The sequence below is a fragment of the Ochlerotatus camptorhynchus genome, unplaced genomic scaffold, assembly GCF_037179485.1.
Source record: "Ochlerotatus camptorhynchus isolate MF236.1 unplaced genomic scaffold, CSIRO-AGI_Acam_v1.1 ptg000389l, whole genome shotgun sequence".
Classification (NCBI taxonomy): domain Eukaryota; kingdom Metazoa; phylum Arthropoda; class Insecta; order Diptera; family Culicidae; genus Ochlerotatus; species Ochlerotatus camptorhynchus.
In genome coordinates, this window is record NW_027040876.1 from 255,881 (window position 1) to 283,520 (window position 27,640).

At 38.8% G+C, this 27,640-nt stretch overlaps 3 protein-coding genes across 3 annotated transcripts; 1 reads left to right on the forward strand and 2 right to left on the reverse strand.

The window, feature by feature from the left end:
- Positions 1-223: 223 nt before the first annotated feature.
- On the reverse strand, positions 224-1,017 carry LOC135710484 (E3 ubiquitin-protein ligase RNF4-like). Its single transcript, XM_065233079.1, has 2 exons — positions 983-1,017; positions 224-914 (listed from the first exon to the last, which is right to left on the reverse strand). Exon 2 carries the CDS (start codon positions 898-900, stop codon positions 298-300), a length of 603 nt encoding a protein of 200 aa, XP_065089151.1. The 5' UTR covers positions 901-914; positions 983-1,017; the 3' UTR covers positions 224-297.
- A 6,715-nt stretch (positions 1,018-7,732) lies between these two features.
- LOC135710505 (nucleoporin Nup43-like) lies at positions 7,733-9,014 on the forward strand. Its single transcript, XM_065233106.1, has 2 exons — positions 7,733-8,504; positions 8,561-9,014. Exons 1-2 carry the CDS (start codon positions 7,800-7,802, stop codon positions 8,972-8,974), a joined length of 1,119 nt encoding a protein of 372 aa, XP_065089178.1. The 5' UTR covers positions 7,733-7,799; the 3' UTR covers positions 8,975-9,014.
- On the reverse strand, positions 8,990-11,000 carry LOC135710501 (activating signal cointegrator 1-like). The gene is made up of 5 exons (XM_065233101.1): positions 10,845-11,000; positions 10,660-10,772; positions 9,741-10,603; positions 9,181-9,679; positions 8,990-9,112 (listed from the first exon to the last, which is right to left on the reverse strand). The coding sequence occupies exons 1-5, from the start codon at positions 10,910-10,912 to the stop codon at positions 9,036-9,038; spliced, it is 1,620 nt and encodes a 539-aa protein (XP_065089173.1). The 5' UTR covers positions 10,913-11,000; the 3' UTR covers positions 8,990-9,035.
- Between the last annotated feature and the right edge of the window lie 16,640 nt (positions 11,001-27,640).

The following is a 27,640-nucleotide window of genomic DNA, read 5'->3' on the forward strand; positions in this document are numbered from 1 at the left end:
GATCTATTCTCTTCATCGATTTTCTCTTTACATTACTCCCCATTGCACAGGTGGACCTCGACCCATAGATTGAGAAACGCTGCGATGGATAAATACATTTTTCCTTGCAAAACATGAGCTCTCAAGGATTTCACTTTCACAGTTTTTGAGAAAGCTTGTGAAAAGGTTATTAAAGTTGTTTGAATTTGTACAAAAATAAACATTTAATTTGGAACAGAAATACTACAGTAGTTGATCAGGACTTCATGCTGGGTACGGCCCCCACCTTCGAACGACAACGAATGTTCCTCGGAATATTCAGTTTACATAGATCGGTATAACTTGTGATGAGTTAAGCGGCCGTTGGCACATCGGACATTTGTGACGGATTTCAACTTCCTTCGTAATGCACGAATGGCAAAACATGTGTCCACAAACGGTAGAGGCAGCCTGCTGTTCGAATACGGAGTCAAAGCATATTGGACATGAAACGGGAACGGGTGGTGGTGGTGCCACCGGTGAGTTGTCCGTTGGCTTCCGCGGTGGTGACGGTGCCAGATTAACTTCCAGATCGTTCACCGTATCATCGAGACTGACGGATTCCACCACGGGGATACCATCTGCCCGGCGCCGTCGGCTTCCCAATTGCAGGGATACATCGTTCGGAGGAAAGCAGCGCACATCAACGGTGGAGGAGGCATTGGAGAATGCTTCCAGTATAACACAATCACTATCAAGACGACTGAGCCCACCACTGGTCGATCTGGAACCGTACGAGGTGGAAGGTTCACCGGCTGACGATCGGAAAGACCACTCCGAGGAAGAGTATGCTGCTCCCAGAAATGCGTTCGCCCGTTCGATTACGTCCAGCATGCTTTCGTTCGAGGAATCCTCTTCCAAATCTTCCGAGTCGGAATCCATTTCCTCGCGTTTACCTGGAAAGTTAAAAATGATGGATTAATATGTGCTTTATTATCAACGTTTTCTTTACTTTTCAACAAACAGAATTTAATTTGCACTTCTGGTTGAATCCGTTGAAATCTGATTCTGGACCAATGAAGTTTATATAAGGTCCACGCCAACAGGCTGCTTGCTGGTGTGTTAGAAGCAAAAATGTTGTAAACATTGCCTACACGCTAAGATCAGATAACCCAAATGTAGGTTTACTTAACCTAAATTAGGCGTAAACTGCACAAACTCAGATATAGGTAAATTTTTTAACCCAAATATGGGTAAATTTAAGTCAAATTTGCATAAAAATAAATCATTTATGGTTCATAAGAACCCATATTTGGGTTAAAAAAAAAAATACCCATATGTGAGTTTGTGCATTTTACGGCCAATATCGGTAATCTCTTTGTACCGTCTAGGTAAACTGATCTTAGCGTGTACCTCGACCATAACATTCCATAGACGAGTGCACGGATGGATTTGAGTTCACTCACTCGACAAAAAGTGACACAACAGCGGGGCCCTGTTTACTAATAATGAACACATATGTGTTCATTTATAGTAAACAGGGCCCCGCTGTTGTGTCACTTTTTGTCGAGTGAGTGAACTCAAATCCATCCGTGCACTCGTCAATAGAGATTTTCACGTCCGGATCAGCGTTGCCAGAATGTTTTAAAGCTTATCGGTATCGAAGGTTTTGAAAAATCGGTATTTATCGGGATTTACTATTTTAATTAATTTTGTATTTTGCCGTTTTTGAAAGCAAAAATTTTAACTTTTGGACTATGATCGGATAATTCCGGAAGAAAACTCCGGGGAATGTTTGAATTAGCTTCCGGAGGAAGCTAAAAACAACATCCAGATAAAGAAGAAAGAGAATTACACATTCAAAGGAAGGCAGACAAATTTCGGAAATCGGAAGTAAATTCCAGAAATAGCCATTTACAGGGGAAGCCAGAAGAAGCTCGGAAAACCTTCCAATATAAGTAAAAAAAAAAACAACTGGACAAAATTATAGAACTAAACGAAATAAATTTCTGGAAGAAGTTTAATTGAACTTCCTGAAGAAGACGGAAGAAACTTCCTAAGGTAGATTGGAAAAAAAAATCTGGAGGAAGTCGGAAGCCAGAGCGCTAACGGAAAAGAAGAAAGAAACAAGGACATAATTCCGGAAGAAAAAGAGCTCTTGGGGGATTTATAATGATCCAGAAAATTTTCCAAATGGTCATAAAACATCCCTGAAGACCCCGCAATGCCCCTGAAGTTTTTGGAACATTTCTGAAATGTACTTAGGCATATTACATATTTCCTCGGAATTCCTTAAAAGTTCTTGTAATTTTCTTAAAATTATTATGGCAATTTTGGAGTACTCTGATCATCTTTGAAATACTTGGAACTTCTCTGATTATAATGGGACTACCGGAATATCTCTAATCAACTTTGAAGGTCTCTAGATTTTCTTGAACATTACGAAATTTCTTAAGCGCTATCACAATTTTCTTGAATTTATTGTAACATCAGCATTGAAGTTCTCTGATCTTCCCGATTTTTCTAATTTTTAAATGTTATCTACACTGTCATTAATAAGCACGGAACTTCCCATAAAATGTTCTCACAAAGTGCTAATGGTCGTGTAACTTCCCTTACGTTTCTTAAATTTGCATGAGTCCCTCGGAACATTGCTGAAGTTTCCGGAAATAGCCTGAGTTGGAACTCCTTTAAAATTTCAGCAATTTACTTGAAATTTTTACTGCCCTGATGTTCTCGGAGCTTCCTAAAGTTCTCTCAATTCTCCTGAAACTTATGGAACTGTCCTGAAAACCATTAAATTTCCCAGAAGTTCTTTGAACTTGTGAAGTATCCAAAATATTTATGATGTTTCCTTAAGTTCACTGGAGTTCGCTGGACCGGGTTTTAGAGTTTTAACAGAAGTTATTGAAACATTCTTTAATTTATCGAAACTTACTCAAAAGTTTGGACTTTTCCGAAGTTTCAGAACTTCTTAAAAGTTCCTGCAGCTAGTTGGATCCGCAATCAAAATCTGGAAGCATCCCTGAAGTTCCGGAAAATGATAAAAAAAAATGGCGGGGGAAGATGGAAGAATCTTTCGAGTGAAGGCTGAAGAAGCTTCCAAGGCAAGTTTCCGAGAGGAATCGTAAAATAATTTACGATGTAAGGTGTAAGAAAACTCCAGGGGAAAGTTGGAAGATAATCCAGGAAGTTAAATAGTATTTAAAAAGTATTTTTCAATTCCCCGGAATTACCAGAAAGAGCCATCGACTGTTTATCGATTCATGGGTAACCAAAAACGGTGAGGAAATTGAAACATTAGTCGAAAGAGTATCCATTTTTAATGATGCTTTTTTTTATAAAAATTTGTGATATTCAAAAATATACAAGTCTCTCCCAATAATTTTCTCCGAAATTCGAGCACGGGCAGACAATAATCATTTTGATTATTTAAAAAATCGGTATAAATCGGTACAAAACCTCAAAAATCGGTATTCTGAGGAACCTTATCTGTATATCGATATCTATAGCACAGACAAACAGACATAACACATTGAATATTTCTCACTGTAAAACATCGTCGCTAAAACATTACCGCCATCTGTTGAGTATACTGTGGTGGGCACTACGCTGAACAGATGGCGGTAGTGTGTAAACGTCAAACGCAAGGGAATTGACTATGCGCGCCACAGGTGGTGGTACTACCAACTACGATTCTTTTAAATTGTCCGTTAAATGCTTGTCCGATGAAAAACTTGCGAGTGTTATGTCTGTTTGTCTGTGTCTATAGTTCGGAAATCGGTATATCTGGCAACGCTGGTCCGGATGTATTGGTGCGATATGTGAGAGCGTGTTGGTGAATATCCGAGGAAAATACATAACAAATCGATGTCAAACTCATTTTGACAGATCTACTTTCATATATCAGGCATAACATTTGATAACGGCACAAAAGCTTTTGTAAACAAACTTTCTAAGGCCCTTTACACGCTAACCAAAGTACACCCACGCAAACCAAAACCACTTTCGGAAAGGTGAGAGTAGCTCCTATCCGACGATATTGTTGGTTTGCCTGAGCGTACTTCGGTTCGCGTGTAAAGGGCCTTCACCTAGGCCTTCACGGTGTTTCGCGAAAACCCATTAATGGGTATAAAAATACCCATTTCCGCTAAAAGTGCCCCTCCTCATTTGGATAAACTATAATTTACTCATAAATGGGTAAATGGGTGGTCTGTCAATAAATGGGTGTTTTTTCACCCATTTTCTTATATTGTGTTTACCGTAAAATGGGTGAAAAAATACCCATTTTTACAAATGGAGGATGCAAGCGCTCGTTGATGTAAAAATGTTTTTAAAACATTGAAAATAAATGCAGGTGTTCCGCTCAAATTTTTCACGAAACATTATAATACAAATTATCCATTGTATTGACTTATCCGTAAGCCTCTCCAACGTTTTGGATTCTAACATTTTCCGGAGATCGTTTACTTTCGCCAAATATGCTGCGGACAGTAACTGTTTGCATCGAGGTTTGCATTCCCAATGAGCCGGTGACGGAAATGAGACGATAAAATTTCAAAGTATTTTTTCACCTTTAATGGGTAAAAAATACATTATTCAACCGTGAACTGATTCTTTAAATGGGTATTTTTCCACCCATTTTATGATTTCAAAATTCCCCCATTTTTTGACAGCTGCATACATGGTTTGAAAATGGGTATTTTTTACCCATTAATGGGTTTTCACGAAACACCGTGTTAAAAATTTTGTTTACAAAAGCTTTTGTGCCGTTATCAAATGTTACGCCTGATATTTTTAGGTTAGCCAGAGGAAAATAATAAACAACTTTACACGGCGTTTCTCCCTCTAGTGTGCGTGCGTTAAACGTCACTAATCTCTATAACCACAGACAAACAGACATAAAACATTGAATAATTCTCACTGTTAAACATCGTCGCTAAAACACTACGGCCACAGAGAACAGACGTTCAAGTTCGGTCAGAAACTTGTGTAAAATAAGTGGGAACGTCGCCGTTACGTGGTGTTAGGATCTCCTGATTTTCTCTATAAATTTTCCACTTTCGACCAATTTGGCGCTAGTATCGATAAATTTTCTGTTGAAAATTGCCACTTGGCGCTACTAGCACTTAGTGTCTAGTGTAATTTGTGCAACGCCAGCGCCATCATGTTGTCAAAGAGGGTTTTTAAGTGGGGAAGTCACCGTTAGTGGCGCTTAAGTCGAATAGGAATCTTTACACAAGTTTTTAGAGAAATTTTGTTCGAGCCTCCATGTCTGTTCTCTGTGTCCAAAGGCTGAAATTGTTCAACTCTTCTCGAAAAGTTCTTCATCACGGAATGAAAATACTTGGTTTAAAACCATTGCAAGAAATGTGATAAGAATGACTGTCCTGAGCGAGGGGGGCGACACATCTAAATCTCAAGTTTAGATGCTCAACAAATCTCACACTAGCGAATCAATCTTCGAACAATCTTCTTTGATTTGTCGCATCTACTTGCATCGCTCATCAAGTTTTTGCAGGAAATCTTCAGAATCGTCATCAATCTTCTTTTTATCTACTCAGCGTGCGCGCAGGTAGCTACAGCAAAACACAATCCTTTTTGCATCGTAGATAGAGTCGTCCCCCTCGGTCCTGAGTGTTGTTCTAGTCAGGGTAGCCGGATTATTTTCTTTGTAGTTATGTAGTTAGAATTAGGTCGTTATTAAATTAATTGCTACAACACCAACATCGTTGAAATTGTAATTATTATGTGCATATCCCGTGCCAACCGCTAATTAGGCGGATCTAGGGTCTTACCCCTAGTACAACTAATTCTGCCCTTCCAATTTACATTAAAGCCTGGTACGCAGCTGAAAAGTAATGGCGTTTTTACGTGCTACGGGCACAGAGAACAGACGTTGAACTAAATTTATGTAAAAACTTGTGTAAAGATTACTATTCGACTTAAGCGGTACCAACGGCGACTTCCCCACTTAAAAACTCTCTTTGACAATATTATGGCGCTGGCGTTGCAAAACTTACACTAGAAACTAAGTGACGGTAGCGCCGAGTGGAAATTTTCAACAGAAAATTTATCGATACTAGCGCCAAATTGGTCGAAAGTGGAAAATTTATAGAGAAAATCAGGAGATGCTAACATCACGTAAAGGTGACGTTCCCACTTATTTTACACAAGTTTCTGTCCGAACTTGAACGTCTGTTCTCTGTGCTAAAGCCCTCTATTGGTAAATCAAAGTTGGCACTCGTGGATAATAGAAGAACTATGAGAGTGATGATGGTTTCAAAATTTTAAAATGCTTTTATTTTGCAAATGGAGCATTTTATTTAAATTTGCAAAATTTTGAAACCATCACTCCAGCCAATTTAAAATCGTTAGTTTCGTATTGATTGTTGATATTACCATAGAGGTAACTCTAAGACCACTGGGTCCCGAAAAAAATCATAATTATTTTTGGCTCACTCAGTACCAGAACAACGGTCCCAAGCAGTCCCAAGCTATTTCACTCACCCCTGTATGTTCTGCATGAATCCACACACCCCTGATGTTATCTGTCAAACTTTCATAGCGAATCAAAACAAACATAGTGTAGTAATAGAATTTCAACTAGAATAGGGTACGTTAATCGTTTGCTTGGGACCAATAGGCTACTGAAGTGGTGAGCCAATTTAAAATCGTTAGTTTCGTATTGATTGTTGGTATTACTCCATCACTATTGGGAAATGATGAAGTATTCGATTTTTTTACAGTTGCCACTCTTGCATTTATCGCAAGGATCCGACTCTAATTGAAAGGTCCCGCTATTTATACCCTTCGGAGTGTTGAAACACCCTCCAAAGGCACGCCCCTTTGTCAGTCAAAATTGGATTCCTTAGCAACAAAATTAAGGTATGACACCGATAATGACCATGCATCAGAACCCTAGTCTTAACCACTTCAAACTAGGGAACAACGATTAGAAGATTAGAAATCACATAGATGAAGACAACTAACTCATTTTTTTCCTTGTTTCCAGATCATCCTCGGTAGACAAAGCCGAGTCTTGTCACTATCAACAAGGCATAAAAAGTAACAAGGACTAAGATGTGTTCCTTGGATTACTGAAAAATCGTGTTCCCTTAGTTTGAAGTAGTCAGCACTAGGAATCGGTCGTAGATCCTACATCCCGTAACGCACCACGAAAAGGTGATCTACCCACGTTACGGGGCATCCATGGACCTTACTGATTACCATAGCCATTACCATTAAAATTCTCAAACCATAAGTAAAAAGGTTCTAATATGGTTCTTTTTCCGAAAATGTATGGAGTAAACAACTATTTTGAATAGTAATGGCGTAATGGTTCTTAACAACCCATTATTTGCAAGGTTCACTTCCAAAAAATCATAATTCATAAGATTAAAACTTTATCACCCAAACGTTTATGTAAGGTTCCATAACCATTTCAATTAGGTTTTAGCAGGGATTAGAAACGATTTTTAACCATTTTCGGTAAAGTCAAGCAATGGTTCGCATTAATGCGGGCAGTGTCCAACTTGACCGACAATAAATAAAATAAAATCCAGGCACTGGTTTTGCATTACGCAATATATGAAGCACCACTTTCCTGAAAATAAACGTGCGAACGTGATCCATACTCTTTTTCGCCATCCAAAATCAACACAAGCTGAACAGCGATGACAGAAACAGCGCGCATTTCGATTGCACACACACACATACATAATTAAATCAAATTTGTTTTGTTTTGAAGTGCTTCCTCTGATTATTCTCGCGTGCAACGATCGATCCTACCAAACCGGTCCCTTCTCCGTGCATCCAGATCGAACGAAAACCGCCCGAAAATGGTTCCGGAAACGACCAAAGTGAACAGTACCTTCATTTCGGAGAAAGTATCCCGCATCCGCTGGATCCCGGAGCAGTACGACGAATCGAACTCGTTCATCACCGGTAGCTGGGATCTGGACGTGAACAATCTGAAAGTGTGGAAGCTCGTCCGGAACGATTACGCTGACGATGAGAATGAATTCGTGCCGAAATGTACGGCGGAGATTTGCTTCCCCGGCGATCTCAGCGGGCTGGAGTTTGTCGACGAGCGCAATGTGGTCATTTCTAGCACGGGAGGATTCGTAAGTTTGATCGCCCTGGACCGGGAGAAAGACGAGAACAATCTCCAGGAACGGCATCGATTCAGTGACCTGCACAAGTTCGACACGTTCAGCAGCTTGAATGCTGCACCGTGCACGGGACTGTCGGTACACGACACCGATGTGGCAACCGTTGGTGAAGACGGCCGCTTGAATGTTTTGTCCACGGTTAGCCAGTCGGTGCTCCGGAGCATTGCCAGTGCCGATAGTTGCACCATCAGCTGTGTGGCATTTCTGAATCCGAAGGAAGTGCTCACTGGTAACCGGTTGGGAACAATTAAGTGCTTTGACATCCGGGCCGAGGGTCAGAAAGCGGTCGGTAGCTTCGCGGTATCCTGTGAGGATGAAAAGCGATCCAACTGTGTCACCTGTATTGCATACCATCCGACGCAGAGGCATATCGTAAGTCATCATATCCCGTTTAATGTAGGAGAATTTAACTCAAGTTTAACTTTCAGATTCTAGCCGGTAGCGAGGAAGGTTCGATAACCGTCTGGGACCTGAGACAGCCACAGTTTCCAGCTTCCTACCTGAAGGCACACGACCACGCGATCAGTGAGTTGGCGTTCCACCGAACGCAACCATCCAGGCTTTTCTCTGCGTCCGAGGGCGGCGAATTGTGGCAGTGGAATCAGAATACTATGCCAACGGCCACCGGTGGAATGTTGAGCGGAACTACAACGGTGAACGAATCTTCTTCGTCGGATACCAACAATCCATGGTTGAACGGGGAACGAGCCAAGAGCAAGATCAACGTTACCTCACTGCTAAGTGGCATCCGGAAGGCAATCAACTCATTCGATTCCTGTCGTTCGAAGATCATTTGCGGCGGAGACAACGAAGCCATTTATTTGTTGGAAAATTTAAATTAAGGTTACTGCATTTTATTGAGGAATAAATGTATTTTAGTTCGAATCACGCTTATTGAACCTTTCATTCCTCTGCTTTGAGCTTCGACAGTCGCTGAAGCGACTTGACCGCGGCCTGATGAATCTTCGAATCCAGATTGTCTGCAAGTACAAATTTCAAAATTATCATTAAAATTCGTCACCCACAACCGACGAATCGGGAAACTCACAAATCTTATGCTGCCCTTTGACGGGGAACCGAATGGGCAGCTCCTGCGGATCCGTACAAACGAACACGAACGGACTCTCCGACTCGCCCTCCGGGTACTGCTTCCGGTATTCCTCCTGCGGTAGAACGTCCTGCACCGAAACACAACCCAGCAAACACCCCGAAGGATACTGCGAGGGAAACTCTATCCCACCGTCATTGTACAGTACCCGGTAGAAGTTCTCCATCTGCTTGACAACTTCCATGTCAGCCGGTTTGACCGTAGCTGCAATCCACAGACGCCCCCTGTGCGAAGAATACCAAGTGCGACCTTCGTGCTTCTTAATTCCCGCCACCAACAGCGAAGCCCACGGTTGGTGCATCGAAATGCAATGGCGCAGGTCGGACATCTCGAGAAATTCCTTATCCTGGACCTTACTGTAAACCCCGTCGAAATGAGAACCATTTTTCGCACCCAACGGACTTCGGGTCGATGAGATGCCACTTCCCAAATCGATAAACTGAAAGTCACAAATTTGCAACATAAATCCCTGCATCAAAAATCACCGAAAAAATACTCACAATCGGCGGCTCCCCGACAATCCCCGGGTGAATATCATCCGATCGATCCTCAATTTCCTTCCTATTGTTCCACCCGCCCCGCGCACCCGCATTCTCCTTCTCTGGCCCAACGGATTCGGCTATTTTTTTCAAAATCTCATCTTCCACCTCGATGGCCAGTTGCGGTTTTTCCACCACTTGGCGTCCAGTAAAATCTATCGTCACCTTCCGACTCATCCGACTGGCATGTTTCTTCTCCCGCAGTTCAGCTTCCAGCTTTTCCATCTTTTTCCGTTCCGCGTCCGACAACCAAACCGAGTTCGCCTTAAAGTAATCCGACTCATCGTCGATAACGACCGTTCGCTTCTCGCTGTTCCGGTCGTACTCCAGCAGTCGATTGCGCGTGGCAACCGCTTCCTCCCATCCCTTCGGACGGTTCTGATCCATCAGACTGCGCTTGAGGTTGTCCCCTTTCTTGGAGGAACTGTCAATCATCTTCTGCTCCTCGTCGGTGCACACCAAGCTTCCACAGAACAGACACGGTCCGCTGCTTTCCTGCTCGCAAACGATCCTTCCGCAGTGCAGACAGTTGTTGATCAGTTTGTGCTTGGAAGCTTGGCAATCGCACAGGTGCCGGCCTTTGATCAGGACCACATTGGTACGACCCTCCTGATCGTACAGGCTAACGTATTTGGTTTTCTTCTTGACCGCTCCCTGACTGATCGGGGCACTTACAGCCGCTGGGGGGTCCGGTTTCGGAACCGGTTCCGGAAGCTTTGATTGACGCGGTTGCTGTTGCTGCGGCTGCAGTGGTTTATTCGGTTGCTGCTGTGATTTACCGGATTTCTGATTCTTGCCACCGCGACCTTCCGATGGGCTTTTTCCTACAGAAAAGGATTATCAAAAACAATTGTTGTTAAACAATGTAAGAAGCACCTACTCAATCGTTGTTTGAAATCGTTCAGGAAAGTAACGTGTTCCGGATTGCCGGAATCCAGAAGACTTTTGAAGTATTCGTCCAGCTCCTGATTGCCCCGGATGGTGAGAATGTATCTGAAAATGAGCAACAAGCAATTATTGCACAATGTTCCGAAAGTTGCGGCTTCCGCCACTCTCCTACTTTACCCAATCATTTCGTCCGGTACTTCGAAGCACAGGCACTTGGAGAGGCGTTCCTTCAACCAGCTGTCCATTTTCTGGGAATGTTTGGCCAATTTTTCGATTGTAAATTCAACAAGATTCAACTGTTTTTCTTAACACAATTTATTGAAAAGCAACTTGCGTAGCTGCTGCTCTTGCCGCTGCTTATTATGCACACGCAAGCAGGGGAAAATATAAATCTCGATATAAATGCAGTTAATCGTCAGCTGATTTTGACGTTTGCGGTAAGTGTAAATGATGCTGAATGTTTCGGTTTAATGTATACACGGTTAGAAAAAAGTACCCAAAATTATGTTCTTTTCACTCATCTCGGCACTATAGTGCAGGAACCCAAAAGTAGGTAAAGCGGGTCTAAGTATTTTTCATTTACTTGTGTGCAGTTCGTATGGAATTTTCCACTGGCTTTTTAACCAAAAGTAAGTTAGTTGTACCCAACAGTAGGTAAATATGATTATACTCAACGTTGAGTTCCCACACTTTAGAACCCCCGTTGGGTGGTTTTGCTCCTCCGTTTTTGACAACATTAGAAGGAGAAAAGGAGACAAACTAGTCAAAAGTACGTAAAAGTGAACTGGCCGTTGGGTACTTTTTTCTTACCGTGTATGCACGGTTAAACGAAATAACTCAAAATTAAGTCTTTTGTGCTAACTGAACCAAAACATCATCCTAGCATCGAATGATTATTGCCTCACTCAAGCCCTACACAGAAACAAAATCCATTGGCAAAAATACTATATTGATGGTTTAAATTAAATACTCCCACCAATAGATTTGTGCAGAAACGAAATTTATTTAATTTTACTATTTTTTCTATCAAAACTACTATGCCGTTTGAGTAAGCATAGTAATTTTGACAGAATGGTAGTAAATTTGATTATATTTTTAGTCAACTATACTGAAATCATGGTAGATTTAACGGCATTAAGCGTAGTTATACTGAAAATAAGTGTTTTCTGCAAAATAGTATTCCTAACTATGGTCTTTGTTTCAGTGTATAACTCACACAAAGAACAAAAATTGTTCCTATAAAAATAATAAAACTTTAAATTTAAAAGTTTCTCCAATTTCGTAGTTTTAACAACGAAAATATTCAAAATCAAAACATTTTTTTCGGATTAAAAGTGTTTCTTTCAATTTCAACTTGTTGTTGTTCTTTAAGGCTATTGAGGCAAATGCATATTCGTAATCTGCATTAAAAGTGGAACCCAAACCCAAAATTTCATCAATATTGGCACATTGGAACTATTTTAAATAAGTACGATTACATTATCAAAAATCACCTTATTAGCGCCCCTTGGTGTCACTTTGTATGGGAGCGAGCTGTCAGTTTGTTAGTTTAGTGTCAAACAGTGAAGTTATTATTTTGCTTTAAATCGAGTTAGCGGGTTCGAAAAAAAATTTGCTGTGCTCAGAAAACGGAGCTCTTTCGGATGATGTATAAAAAACAATTCATTTTTCAAAACTAAAGAACCCAATTTCAAAAGTTAATTTTTTTTAAATAAAAGTCGCAGTTCTTGCAAAACTTCCTCGTCATTGCGAAGATTTTGGCATCACTTGACCTTCGTTTGCCGCTAAATTTGAAAGCGTGAAAAATAAACCATATTACCATAGAGGTAACTCTAATACCCCGGACAGACTATGACTTATATCATGTAATATAGGCTGTCTTGCAATGAGCACTCATACATCTAGTTTTCACTGGAAATCCTATGTATGAGTGCTCATTGCAAGACAGTCTATATTGCATGATATAAGCCATAGTCTGTCCAGGGTATAAGACTAGAAGGTCCCGAAATAACGTGCTCAACTTTTTGGCTCAGCTCTGGTACTATCTTCGGTCCCAAGCTAAACGATTTACCCCTCGAAACATAGGAAAAACCAATAACCCCTCATTTTATCTGTCAAACTTTCATAGCGAATTAAAACAAACATTGCTTAGTACTAGAATTTCGACTAGAATGGGGTACGTTAATCGTTTGCTTGGGACCAATAGGCTAGTCAAGTAGTGAGCCAATTTAAAATCGTTAGTTTCGTATTGATTGTTGATATTACTGTGTCTTCTATGTTTCCACACTACTCTTCCGTCGGTATCTCTTTGGAACTGGAATCGGTTCCCAAAAAGTGGTACGCCACCGCTAATTCATTTTCATCGGATTGCAGGTGATCGTCAAAGCAGCCAACGGAGGGAAGCAATCTTAGATGAAACATAAACTCTATCGTAACATGGAGGCAATGATGGCGCTCTCGGGCAAAAGAAACAATTCATGTGCTGGAATTGACGGTAATTTGGTATAATTTTCAATGAATTTCCGATTGCTCTAATTGAGATGTTTTAATTTTCAGTAGCCTCAGTCTTGCCGGAAAGGAAGGTTACTCCCACCTCGACTCCCACCCCCATCAAGATGCCACTTTCATTCAAGTACCTCCACACCGAGTCCGTCAGGAGCAAATTATTCCAGCTTTGATCAACAATCTGTAAAATAATACAATTCATATTGTAAAAGTATCGGGAGTGTCACTTCTGCTGCTTTGAAATCGACAATATAATTGTTATAAATAATAAATTAGAATCCTGATGAATGTGGGCGTCTTAGTGGAATACCTGTATAATGAGAGAGAGAAGGATTAGTATTTTCCATTTAATTCCACTACTTTATTTGCTTATCCTTGACAGATACGCGTATTTCGTCTACAATGTGCAGACTTCTTCAGTGTCTTGTACTAATACTCGACTTATATACGACTAATAGTCGAGTATTAGTACAAGACACTGAAGAAGTCTGCACATTGTAGACGAAATACGCGTATCTGTCAAGGATAAGCAAATAAAGTAGTGGAATTAAATGGAAAATACTAATCCTTCTCTCTCTCATTATAATAAATTAGAATAAAATGAATTTCCCTTGTTATTTCTTTTAAAAAATAAAAGTTATTGATTTAAAATAAAAACGCATGTAATTGCGATTAAAATGCTTATCATTTGAATTAAAATTTGTTATACGTCAATTTAAAAACTATAGGTTTTTAGTTTGACAGTTCTACAATTCGATTTGAAAGTTTCAACTTTTAAAAGTAGACAGAGTTTTGAATTGACAGTTAGGGGACTTTAGTTTTGAATGCTAAATACTTTCTACCAAAAAGAACCAACGCTAACTTTTAATTTTACCAATGTTTTTTTTTTAATTTATTAACGATTATTTTTTGTGTGTATTATCCAGGGGGAACGACACTTAAGGATTATCCCATTTTTACCCAAATGTCTCATACAGTTTTCAACGTGCTGAAAATTTCAATTCATCCTATCCTGGGAGGGAGAAGCAAATACTACACACAAAATCTAATAAATCAATCACAATATTGCGCAAGAAAATTCTTGGCAAATAAAAATTATCAAGTAATTTGTTCCCATAATGAGGGGTTTCGGTTTTTCGTGTCTCTGTTGTTTACGTGTTATTGTCGAATGACTTAATGCTTGTGTGAAGTTGGAGTTGAAAAATCACTTGTAGAGACTCGTAGTGAATCAGCCAAAATGAAGTGTCAGGTGAAATACTGCGGCCGAAACAGCCGAAAATTATCCTGGATTGGGTTTTTTGCGCTTTCCTACTGATTATATCACAAGATCCCTATGGATTAAGTTCTGTCGGATGGATTCCGGAACCGGCGAAATTAAACCAAGCTCGCGAGTCTGTAGCGTGTGTTGACGGTACAAGTGTTTTTCATTTTATCAATGTTGCTATGATCTTTTTTAATTATTTGCAGGCCCATTTCTTAGAGGACTGCTTCCGCGTCGATAAAAATGGGAAGAAAACGAAAAAAAGATGCCGTTCCCGTTCCGTCGATTGAAGCTTTCTTGCTACCTCCTGAAGACGAACCGGAAGAGAGCGATCGGTTGTTGGACTTTTATAAATCCCGTCCCCTCTATTCTTCGCCGGCTCTTCTGGATCATAACTACGCGAACTTTTCTGCTGTGGTGCCTGAATGGGTTGCTTTTGGTGATGAAAAAGATGATCACCGAAGAGGATTCAGACCCGGTAGTCGTCAAAAATTCTTTTTACAACATGCACGACAGAGAATATTTGTCAGGATTTATGGATCACTTGAACAACGCAGAGCAAGCTTCTTCAACGCAATCTACAGCGATCCTGGAAGAAACTCTTGATTTTTCAACTATGGCGAAACAGATCCTTCTAAATTTGAATAATGCCGAAACTAACGCCTTATTTCACATTGCAGGATATCTAATGGGAAGCATAAGAAAGAACAGCACTTCATGCTCCTACTGTAGGTATACAAGATTGTATAACCAACAATCAATACGAAACTAACGATTTTAAATTGGCTCACTACTTGACTAGCCTATTGGTCCCAAGCAAATCGATTAACGTATCCTATTCTAGTCAAAATTCTAGTACTACACAATGTTTTTTTTTGATTCGCTATGAAAGTTTGACAGATAAAATGAGGGGTTATTGGATTTTCCTTTGTTTCGAGGGGTGAATCGATTAGCGATTAGGGTCCCGAAGAAAATCATTATTATTTTTGGCTCACTCAGTACCAGAACAACGGTCCCAAGCAGTCCCAAGCTATTTCACTCACCTCTGCATGTTTTGCATGAATCCACACACCCCTGATGTTATCTGTCAAACTTTCATAGCGAATCAAAACAAACATAGTGTAGTAATATTTTTTTTTTTTTTAATAGAATTTCAACTAGAATAGGGTACGTTAATCGTTTGCTTGGGACCAATAGGCTAGTCAAGTAGTGAGCCAATTTAAAATCGTTAGTTTCGTATTGATTGTTGGTATAACTGTGTCTCCGTTTGATAAAAGTTATGGCAAATTCTCATGTTTACTAGCAAATGCGAGCGGAAGGCCTCATGCCTATGTTTCGAAAGAAATATTTTATTTCTTTACGTGTATGGACTCAATTTTCAAAGAAAATTTCACTGACAAGGCATCAACTAACAGAAGTGTAATCCTTCAGGCACAAAAGACATTGATGTCGCTTCCGCTGCAAATTCAGAATTGCCATAATATCAAATTCAAGCTTGTTAAAAGATTTTTGCTCTTCAAAATTAAAACTAACAGAGTTCGTATCTTTAGCGGTGGTCTGATCTAGATCCAAATTTATGTCACATTTGAACCAGCTAAAATTAAAATGATCAAGCCAAAATAGATCAAACTGTGTGCGTACGCACCGGTTGGTCTATTTTTTGCCGTTCTATTTCAAACGTCAAAACCCGAGTCATAACCAACTCACACCCTGATTTTGTGGTCAGCCATTTTTTAATCTCGTGCGCATTCGTACACGGTTTTTATCCGGTAATTACCGTGAAATTGACCTCCGATGGCTGTCTCCGGGATTGATGTGTGGCTTTAACAAAAGCCTTGAACTGCTCGTCCTCCTGCTTCTCGTGAAATAATAATAAAAACCTGTATTTATAGAAATTTGTCTGGTATGTTGTTGCTTGTTGGGTTTTGGCCCTAGTCAGAAAGTGGACAATTCCCTGGGGGTGCTCGAAACATACCAGAATGTGGCCAATGTGGATCTGGACACCATATTTGACTTAAACTGATCTTGTTTTTCAATTTCTGTGAGATTATATGTGTCAAATCACAGGGTTTGGACCATATCAGAAACTAGTCACTTCTCTAGGGGTTGCTGAAAGATGGCTGGAAGTAAGAAAGGTGGTCCTGGGCACATTATTTGACTTCCATTGATCTTGGTTTTGAAATCTAATGTGATTTGCTATGTGGAGCATGATGGGTTTTGGATTAAATCAGAAACTGGCCATTTCCTTGGAAGTGCCCGGAACATATCCGATAGGGGTCAACATGATTCTGTGCATTATATTTGACTACTATTGATATTGCTTTTGAAATCTAATGTGATTTGATGTGTCACATGATGAGTTTTGGACCAAGTCAGAAACTGGCCACTTCCCTGGGAGTTTCCATAACATGCCCGAAAAATCCTACAGAACAGAAGCGTCCGGATGTTTCCCTTGTGATCCTTTCGCAGCTGCGACGACAGGGCTGGCAGCAATAGCAGCACCGATAGCGCGATAGACCTGGAACTACACCAATGTCAACAGCAGTCGATTGTTCCGCCCACGTTTCTTAGAAAATCGAGGAACTAAATCGGTTTGTGTTGCAGAAAAAAACCCCAACAACGAAACAAAACAAAACAAAATCTCGAGTGCAACAGCTGTCAAACTAGTTTGGAGCAGTGCTTCCCGCATAAACGCGAACCATAAATTGACCTTACCTAAAATGGTTAAAAATGGTTTATAATCCCTGCTAAACTTTAACTGAAATGGTTATGGAACTTTACATGAACGTTTAATGATAAAGTTTCAACCTTATGTATTATGGTTTTTTGGAACTGGACCTTACAAATAATGGGTTGTTAAGAACCATTACCATTCCAAATTCTTGTTTTCTCCATACATTTTCAGAAAGAGAACTATATAAGAACGTTTTTACTTATGATTTGGGAACATTAATGGTAATGGTTATGGTAGTCAGTAAGGTCCATTAATGGTTTTGTATTATCGCTCAACTTTACGTGGAATATATCGTGAATTGGTAATCAGTAAATTACAGGCAACCAATTCGCGATATATTCCACATAAAGTTGATCGATGTTACAAAACCATTCGTGGACCTTACTGACTACCATAACCATTACCATTAAAGTTCTCAAACCATAAGTTAAAAGGTTCTAATATAGTTCTCTTTCCGAAAATGTATGGAGAAAACAAGAATTTGGAACAGTAATGGTTCTTAACAACCCATTATTTGTAAGGTCCAGTTCCAAAAAACCATAATTCATAAGGTTGAAACTTTATCATTAAACGTTCATGTAAAGTTCCATAACCATTTCAGTTAAAGTTTAGCAGGGATTATAAACAATATTTAACCATTTTAGGTAAGGTCAATTTATGGTTCGCGTTTATGCGGGTTGCCTTGATCCAAATTCAGTTTAAAATAGATCGAGAATTAAACTGGTTTAAAAATAAATAAATTTTAGAACTAGTCTAAAACAAAATATAGACCACCAGTGCAAGGGCTCGGTCTGGATCTGTTCCAAAATTTTAGACCGAACCAACCAATTGGATCGCCGCTAAAGATGTTCTTATTGTTGCAACAGTGTAGCATCCTCGGAAAGTGTAACGTTGTTGATCCTCGTCATGTAATATCTGCCAGAATTCATTGGAACATTGAAACCTTCCATAATCAGGGTTTTTCGCTGAGTTCCTGCACTTTTGGCGATTATGAGTGAACTAAACTCAAATTTGAGTCATTCTCATTCGCCGTGTAGAGTTTCAACTTCCTCTACCGCTTTACTCCGGTGTTCTTCCAGATACATCATGATCTACTTTCAATCAATGTTCCGGTGATCATAATTGATTTCCGACCATTGTTCCGGTGGTCTTCCAGACGCACCTTGCACCATTTCATGTCACTGGCCACAAATCATTTATGAGCATCATACCGGTGATCTTCTAGACGCACCTTGGACCATTTCATGTCACAAAGCATTTGTGAGTAACATTCCGGTGGTCTTCTAGACGCACCTTCGACCATTGTAGATCACAAACCACTGACACCCATATTCTGGCGGTCATCTAGACACGCCATCGCATTTTTAGGTTATTTCGATACTCCGATCACAGATGTCTGTGCTCCGATGGTCTGCGAGACACATCCATATTTCAGTCAAGACAAAAAAAATTAAAATCCGATAGTAGTTTTCCGGCTAGTTCCACCTATCCGGAGAAAAGCCTGATTGTTCCGGGGTATGGTTTGGTGTCTGTTGTGGGAGTTCTCCGGAGAGCTTACCTATGCGACCATATAAGCGGTCGTGGTCCGAGGGCAAAGAGGTCGAGAGACGATTGCTGCGTGTTCTCGTTGTGATTGTCACCCGTTGCATCTGCTGAGGAGTGCGCAGGGTTATGTGCATGATGGATAGTGGGCGGCTCGCATCTCTATGTGGAGGGTTTTTTCTCCCTTTTTATGGCACGACCTGTTGGTCCATTTTAGAAAGGAGAGTATTTGATACCGCACAGATGCAACTGAATGATGTTTCATTCTATAAATGGAGGGTGATTTGGTTCAGTGTATGTGGAGCAGTCCAGTTACTGCTGCTAAACGAGCAGGAAAAAAAAGTCGAGCAAGAAATTTTTTTCGAGCTGCACTTAGCGCCACCTGTTTGTGAAAAAGATAATCATTAAAAGCTTTTGCAAGCTTTTTTCCTACTAGATTTTTTTATGAAATCGAGCCTACAGCAGGGTGGCCAGATCCTAAGCGAAGACGAAACAGCTATATGATCCAGTTTTTGATCCAGACGCATTTCCATTATCGATTGCTTCACCCGCGGATAAGTCGGTTCGGTTTTCAAGTGTACTATAATAATTATGTGCGAGAAATGCCTATCGGGATGTGTATTTTTATTTTTGGTAGTATCATTTTTAACAGGAATTAAAGATTGCGCACAGTACGCATCAAATAAATCGACGCGCAGTACAACTTCCTTTAGTGTGTCATACGCAAATTCAATCCAGAAATATATTACACGAAGTACACCAACGTTTTCTTACATGATGCTATCCGCAGATATCTTGAGCTAGGTAAAGATCGTACCGAAGTTGGAGAAACGATTGATTAATAATGCGTGTTACGAAGCTGCAGCTCTACTGAGAGCCACAATATTCTTGCTTCTCTAACCAAAACTCTCACTTATAGACGCAGCCTGGTACAACCGATAGCTTTCAGTTAAATTGATGTTGACAATTAAAAGCCTCTTGTGCTTGTTAAAATAAACAAGTTTTGGTATTACTGACCAGATAGATTTATAGAATACAATATCACATCCTATGAATATCCAACGAGGTCTAGTGTTCAGAATCATAAGGGCCTAACTGCGATGATCGATTCTCTTAATCGATTTTCTCTTTTTCACCAACCGACCGATAAAACATTTAAAAAAATTCAGAAAAGATTCTGGCTACCCTGCTGTATGCTTTCATCTCTGCTTTTATTCTTGTGTTTTCATTCCAGCTCAACCATTCATTTTCATTCAACAATTAATACGGTGTGCAAATCAAGTGGTGCAATTTTGAAAGAAGAAAGTGGTATTTTTACAAGTGATATTATCACATTTAAATCAAATCGTAAGTAATAACAATGAATTTTAGTAGTCCTTAGGCCGTTCGCAATGCTGAGTTTCAAAATTGTTTCAAACTACTCGTCAATTCTATAATTTGAAACTGTCAAAAATAAAACTGCAACACGATCAGCGCAACGCACAGTTCTAAAACATGTTTGTAATCATCAAGTTCCATAAACTTTACTGTTCTCTATGAAGTTCTCCGTTTTTTTTGTGGAGCTCTTCGAAACATCTTCAACACATTCAAAGAAATTTGAAACAGAGTTCCATTCGTGTTTCAAACTCGCTCAGAAATAAAACAGAATAGTCGAGCAGTTGCAAATCTGGTGCAAAATAGTGCTCGAATAATGAAACTGCAACTCAGCATTGCGAGAGGTGCGTTTCTGTTCTAGTTTCAAATTGAAACAGTCCTTATAAAATACAACAGCATTGCGAACGGCCTTACAGTGGAGGATATTTAGCAACATATCCGCTGTATATCCCGGTATGTATTTCTCCCGTGCAGGTATGGGTCCCTCCCGCAGGCTACCTTCCTTATTTTCCCCCAACACCTGTTTTTCCAAACTCACTCACTCCAAACACACCAACAGTATACTCATCTGCCGTTTCGCTTCCGGGTTTTTGGGTTCCAGTATGGGGCCCGATGATTCCATACCCAGTGATGAACTTTTTTCAACCGCCTCATTTTGCCATGCAGAGTTCTACCGTCGAATTTAGTCAGACTGCACCAGATGCATCGACATGTCCTTCAGCTGTTGGTTCTTTCTCAGGCATTCAGGTTCCAGTATCGGAGCCTGTAATCTCGAATCATTTGACTCATTCCGCTCGGCCTCCTTTGTCCTCCACGCATACGCTGGGACCAATATACGTCAGGTCAGGTCAAACTGTAACAAATACAACAGCGGTGTATTCAGCTGCTGTTTCATCCTCAAAAATCGGTATTCTAGCATCACGACCTGTACTTTCAAACCCGTTACACTTGGTTCAATCTTCTTATTCCGCCAAGTTAGGACAGGATCCAAAATCGATTCGATCAACGAAACCCGCAGTTTCTTTGGTTGATGGTTCAAGCTCGGACATTCGGGTTCCGGTATCTGCGATTCTGGGTTATTCTGTTCAGACTCCTTGTTCCGTTGGATGTATGCAGCATCCAAATTGTTTCACCTCGACTGCTGGTCCATTCACGAACATTCGAGTTCCAGTATCAGAACCTTTTTCTGCGAGCCTAGACACAAGTTCTGTTCAGCCTTTTTCCTGCTCGTGGGTGCAGGATCAATATGTGGATAGATTGACACAGGAAAAATGTACAGTGTCATCAGTTACTAGTTCATCCTCAGACATCTGGCTTCCAGTAACGGATCCTGTAATTCATCCTCCTTGTTCCGCCGTTTTAAGACAGGATCCAATATCGATTCGGTCAACGCAAACCGCAGTTTCTTCGGTTGTTGGTTCTATCTCCGACAATTGGGGTCCGGTGTTAGTACCTCCGATTCTGGGACATTCTGTTCAGCTTCCTTGTTCCATCGAGCAGCATTCTAATCCTATCGAATCGTGTCAAATACCGTCAACCACATCAACAGTGTCTTCAGCTGCCCCTCTGTCCATGATCATTCGCGTTCCAGTATCAGAAACTGTTGCTACGAAGCCAGTTGAACGTTCAGTTCAGCCTTCTTGTTTCTCCTTGTGGGTGCAGGATCAAACTTTTAATAGATTAGGTCAAACTGCACAGGAAAAAGTGACAGTTACTAGTTTATCCTCAGACATTGGGCTTCCAGTAACGGATTATGTGATTCCGAATCCAGCTCAGTCTTGTTTCATTTCGGTCGAAGATCCAATGTTGCTTAGGTCAGGACAAACGGCAACAAACACATCCATAGGGTCTTCAACTTCACGTTCCATTAAAGGTCCGAAGGATCCAATGTCGGTAGGGTGCAAAAATATTGAATTTTTGAATAACCACGAAAGAGTAACTTTGTTCAGCTCTTCTAAATTCCCGGCACTAAATTTAACGATCGAAGATATTAATTCACTAAATCATGGAGAAATGTTAACTAGTGGTTGCCTGGAAGTTTGTCTACAAATTTTAATTACACAAACAGATAATATTAAGGTGCTAAATATTTATGAGTCCAAGGCTTTTTTGTCAGCTCCAGGTGGTGTGTATGACGAGTCTCTCGTTTTTGATTCGCTAAACAAAGATATTTTACTAATTCCATGCCACGAAAATATGCATTTTTATTTAATAGTTTTAGATTTAAAGAGCAAAACAATGTATTATATGGATTCAAAAAGCTTACCTGATTACCAAAAACATGCTCGTAGTAAATTGAATCTTTTTTTAACGTCGATGAAAAAGTATTCTGAAAGTAATTCAATCGCGAAAAAGATTCTATCTTGTGAATGGCATGTGAGCACACTGCAAAGTGATAGCCAGTTTGATTCTTTCAACTGTGGGATATACGTTTTACATAATGCTACACATACGGTTAACTATATTAAAAATAGAACGGAAAAGTTTTTGCCATTATTAAACCCAAATATAAAGCGAAAGGAATTGAAAAAAATTATTGAACAAAACTTTAGCGATAATATGGCAACAGTTGAACAAGATATAGAAACATATTCAAACGATAAGACAGAATCAACTATTTCTGCTTTTCCAAATTTAGTTCCCAGTGATTTTGACTCCTCATTTAGTCAGGAAGCTAAGGTGACAAACACTGATGTAGAAACGAGAAACAATAGGGAAATGAATTTCAAATTATCCGAGTTTTGGGACTCTGGAATTTCGTTTGTTTGGTCCAGAAAACAGCTAGAAGACTACATGAACCCTCAAAATAAAAAACTTTTCAATTATAATGAAAGCCATTTTAATAGAAGAAATTTCAAAACAATGTCCGAAAAGATTAACTATGCAAGTCATCATGACGTATTACGCTGCCCAAACCAAACATGCGAAGTTTATTTTAAAGGCAAGGATGATTATGTGCCAAAAAAAAAAGTAAGTCGGACAATAAAAATATATGGAGTTTGTTCGCAGCCAAGTTGCAAAAGGTTTATTTATACCACCACGTTCTCAAAAACCGGATCAGGTGAGATAGTTTTCAAAGTTTTACACGATATGGATAATTTCCATCATCCAGAGCCTTTGGCTAACCAATTGCGTGGTCAGTCTAGAGCAAAATCAAAAGATAAACTACTGCACATTAGACCTCGTCAATTTATTCGAGAGGCAGATGCAGATCTTAGCAAAAGTACAAATTATACAATTAACAAAAATTTACAAAAATGCTTATCTTACAGTGCTGTAAGACAAATTGCTACAGAGGCTCGTTATGAGCTCAGGGAAGGCAAAGAGTGTTGGGATTCACTTGTAGAGATGGCACATCAAAAAGAAACATTTATTTTCAAATTAGATAGGAAGCCATTTAACATTATACTAATGAAAAAATGTCAGATTTTACATACACGAGATGTTGCAAAACGTGAGGGTCCACTTGATGTTTTCATAGATGCAACATCTACCAAGTGGAAAAAAGTAATTAAAGGACCTAATGTTCATTATTACAGTATAATTACAAGATACAAAAATGTAAAATCAGATAGTGCTATGACGGTCTTTCCTATAGCTACTTTCTTTACAAACGATCATCACTTAGGAAATCTATCAAATAATTTATATAGAATAATAAGATTTATGCGAGTTAATTGTGGTATTGATAAGCTGAACAGAGTAATCAGAACTATCACCACAGATTTTTCAATGGCTCTTGTCGGCAGTATCATAGAAGCATGTAATGGAATGTCGGTTATACAGTACCTTCAACATTCTGCTAATTGGATTATATTGAAAAAGAAGAATCCAAACTTTGACTGTGAGAAAGTAATATTAAAATTATGTACCTCTCATGTAGTAAAATGTATGTTTAACGATTTGGAAAAATATTTTCCAGTAGAATTAGTTTCAAATAAACAGATTTGCAAAATTGCTCTCTGCCAAGCCTTTAATTTTAATGATTTGGATGAAATAAACGAATTATTTATGAATGTCTGGAGTTTTCTCATTACTAAATGTCCAGAAAAAAGATGTCAACAATATGAAAAGCTACAAAAGCAGATTCAATGTTTTAATGATGTGGAAAATTATGGCAAAGACGAAAAGTGTCACCCTAAAGTCGACATGGATAGATTTTATAAATGTAAATCGGATGAAGAAACTGCGAAACGAAAGACAATTTACAACTCTAGCCCGTTTTACATAAAGTGTAAAGCCGATTATGAAAGTCAGATATTATTGGAATTCGGTAGTAAACAAAAGGTAGATGAGTACTATAATAGCTCAACGCATAAATTTATCCAAAACTTTTTGCAAAAATACGTAACATACCTTCCTTTCTGGACTCCTTTATTGACATATAGAGAATATCCAGATATTAGCAACTTAAAAATAAAGCAACAATTAAATCGTGCCAATAATGGGCCAATCGAAGGATATCATCATGTATTAAAAAAAAATATTGAAGAATCACCTGCGGTTGGTTCTGGAAAAATAAGAATAGATGACCATTTGTTACACATTTATATTCCAGATATCAACCACAAAATAAACAAATATAAAAATGCTATTCCAAGTTCTAGGAATACCAGAACGAACCGCAAGAGAAATACAAAAAATCGACCAATAGCGTCTTCCACGCCAACATCGAAAAAAAGCTATGCTAGTTCTGTGTCCAACACATTAAATAGTCCTTGTTCTTCTGTGTCCAATGTCTCCGTTACATCATTTTCAAACTCAATACTTATTAATGAAATGTTTATAGATCAATTGCCGAAAGCAAAAGAAACATTCAAAAAAGATAATTCTAAACTATCCTGCGTGAAAGGAAAACACAGGTTGACTGTCTTTGATCGTAGATTGGAACCACCTGATAAAATTATGAAAGTCGATTCCTACGAAGAAAAGTACTGCACTGATTTCAAATCGACTGCTAAAACCAGACCTCCACCAGTAAGTTTTCCAAAAAAATGTTATGCAACTACAGCACGTCTCTCAACTATTTCAGAAGAAATAGAAGAGGAACAATTAGAAGAGGTTACATATTTGACAGCTACGATAAATGAAGATGAACTTATAAAAGAAGGTTTTCTTGGGTTTGACAGTTCTTTAGAATCAATATGCATAGGGTTTTCAAGTGTTTCACCGAACATGGTAATAAAGAACTTGAATTATTATATAGAAAATAAAACAACATATTGTAACCATCTTACGGTTGTTTCAAAACATCCACTATCTCTTAAATTAATTCATTTTAAAACTCTATGGTCAAACAACTGGTCGTGCTGGATGTCAAACTTTCTAATAGAATACAGTTTGCATATCCTTATTTCCATTAATATGCCATCAGCCTGCTACTTAGACTGTGATCAGGGCACAAATCTATTTGGTTTCGCCAAAAAAAAACTTTCAAAGGTTACCGTAAAGTCGATACAAAAAAGAATGCAATCCAGAGCATATGTAATAATCATACCAGTTTGGTATGAAAATCATTTCACAGTCGCTATAATTGATAAACGTAAAAATAATTTTATATACATGGATTCAAAACAACTGCATTCAGCAGGAAACATGTTGAAGAGGCTAAAATTACAGATGACTGGAAATGGAAAAATAAGTCAAATGGTGAAAAATCTAAAAATTTTAGAATTATTATGCAATACACAAGATGACGATGTACACTGTGGAATACATGTCTTATGTCAAGTTCAAAATTTTCTTAGCGGGAATGATTCCATAAACATTGATTTTGACCCAGTAGCGCAACGGCGTGATTTCATGAATCTTATCTTAGAATCTTCAGATAATGTTCAAAATATGTGTCCGTCGTGCGGAGTAGTTGATAATTCATTTTTATCTGATAGATCGTCAGTAAATTCACTAAGTGATAGTCGATTACCTGATAAAATTGTCAAGTGGATACGGTGTGATTATTGCAGGCGTTGGTGGCATTTAAATTGTTATGAATCTCTTCAGATTTCTAACATAACCTATTTTACTCACTTAAAAGTTGTTCCTTTTTATTGTGCTATGTGTTCGCACATGCTTATTAAGAAATAATGTAATAAAATGCGACATTAAAAAATAATTGTATTTTTTTTTTATTTGACTACAATTACACTGAACCAGTGGTTAGAGTTGACCATGGTGTTTTCCAAATTTGTATGTTTTAGATATAATTGTATATTGAGATTGCTCTTTGTATTCAATTTCTCGTCTCCTTGTGCGTTGCTGGGGAAATTGTTATCAGGTCTATGAGCTGCTATAATTTTCAGTACGCTGACTATATAGTTCCATTTCGTGGACTAGTTAGTGTACTTATCAATGAATCCATAGTTCAATTTTTGTTAGATTTGTACAAAATATTCTGAATAATATCGTATAGTGTATGTTAGTAAGAATGTTGAACTGATTAGTTTCAACCATGTCAGAAGAGCGTAGGTGATTACCCGAAAAAAAATAACAACAAAAATACAATAAAAAACAATGTAACAATAAGACGAAAATTATTGTCTTAACAATGATTTATATTGTTACGTCTACAATAAATTTACCTTGATTTATGTTGTACAAAACAGTAAATTTCATGGTAAATGGAAAATTTACAATAAAAAAGGGGGGTTGTTAAGTATCTTAACAATGAAATTTTCGTGATTTCCCCATATAATTTTTTTTCAATAACATTATATATTATTGTTATTTTACTGTTGGTTGGCGAATTTATTGATTAAAAAAAATAACAGTGTACTTTAGAGTGTATGTGTTGGCTTGACAGATCTACTTTATCGACTTTAAAAATAAATCGAAAAAATAAAACATCGCTCCGGGGAGGGAAGGGGGTGGTAATATCTGTTACGGGTGAGTCCTTTTTTTACTGGTTATGGATTGAGATTCGATCCGAAACTTGTGAGAAATGGAAGCCAACTCCCCTGCACTCGATCTCTCTAGGTCACGTCTCCTTGGTGGTTGAGCGTCGTTGATAAGTTAATGCATTCAACTGGAGAGAATCGCCCATGAAAATATGCTTCCACCTGAGAGTTAATTCCTGACATCTTCAAGTGGTGGATTTTTTTTTTATTATTATTGTATGATTATTGACTGTACGGAAAAGGTCTGCATTAAGCGGGATTTAGATGAGGCAGGAGAGTTGAGTTCAACTCAAACCGATCTGGTCGTAGGCGTTCAATTGACTTGGCAACGAATAGAGCCAAACGAACTGTCAAAGCAAGAGCCATACGAGCAGCGCCTATCTTGATTACATTGGCAGTGTTGCTGACCCTCTCATAGTCTGCATGCTTCAATCAGATTTATTTTTATTGTTCGTGAAGTAACCCACAATGAAAACACACCAATATTTAATGTAACAACATTTTTTATTGTAATAGAATTGTTCATTATTGTTCGTGATCGAATCATGTTAACAATAAAATAAATGAAAAATACAATAAAAATCATTGTAACAACATTTTATTATGTACATTCATTGTACATCTAGGTAGCAGTTTTACCGTTTTCGGAAGGGTACAACATTAT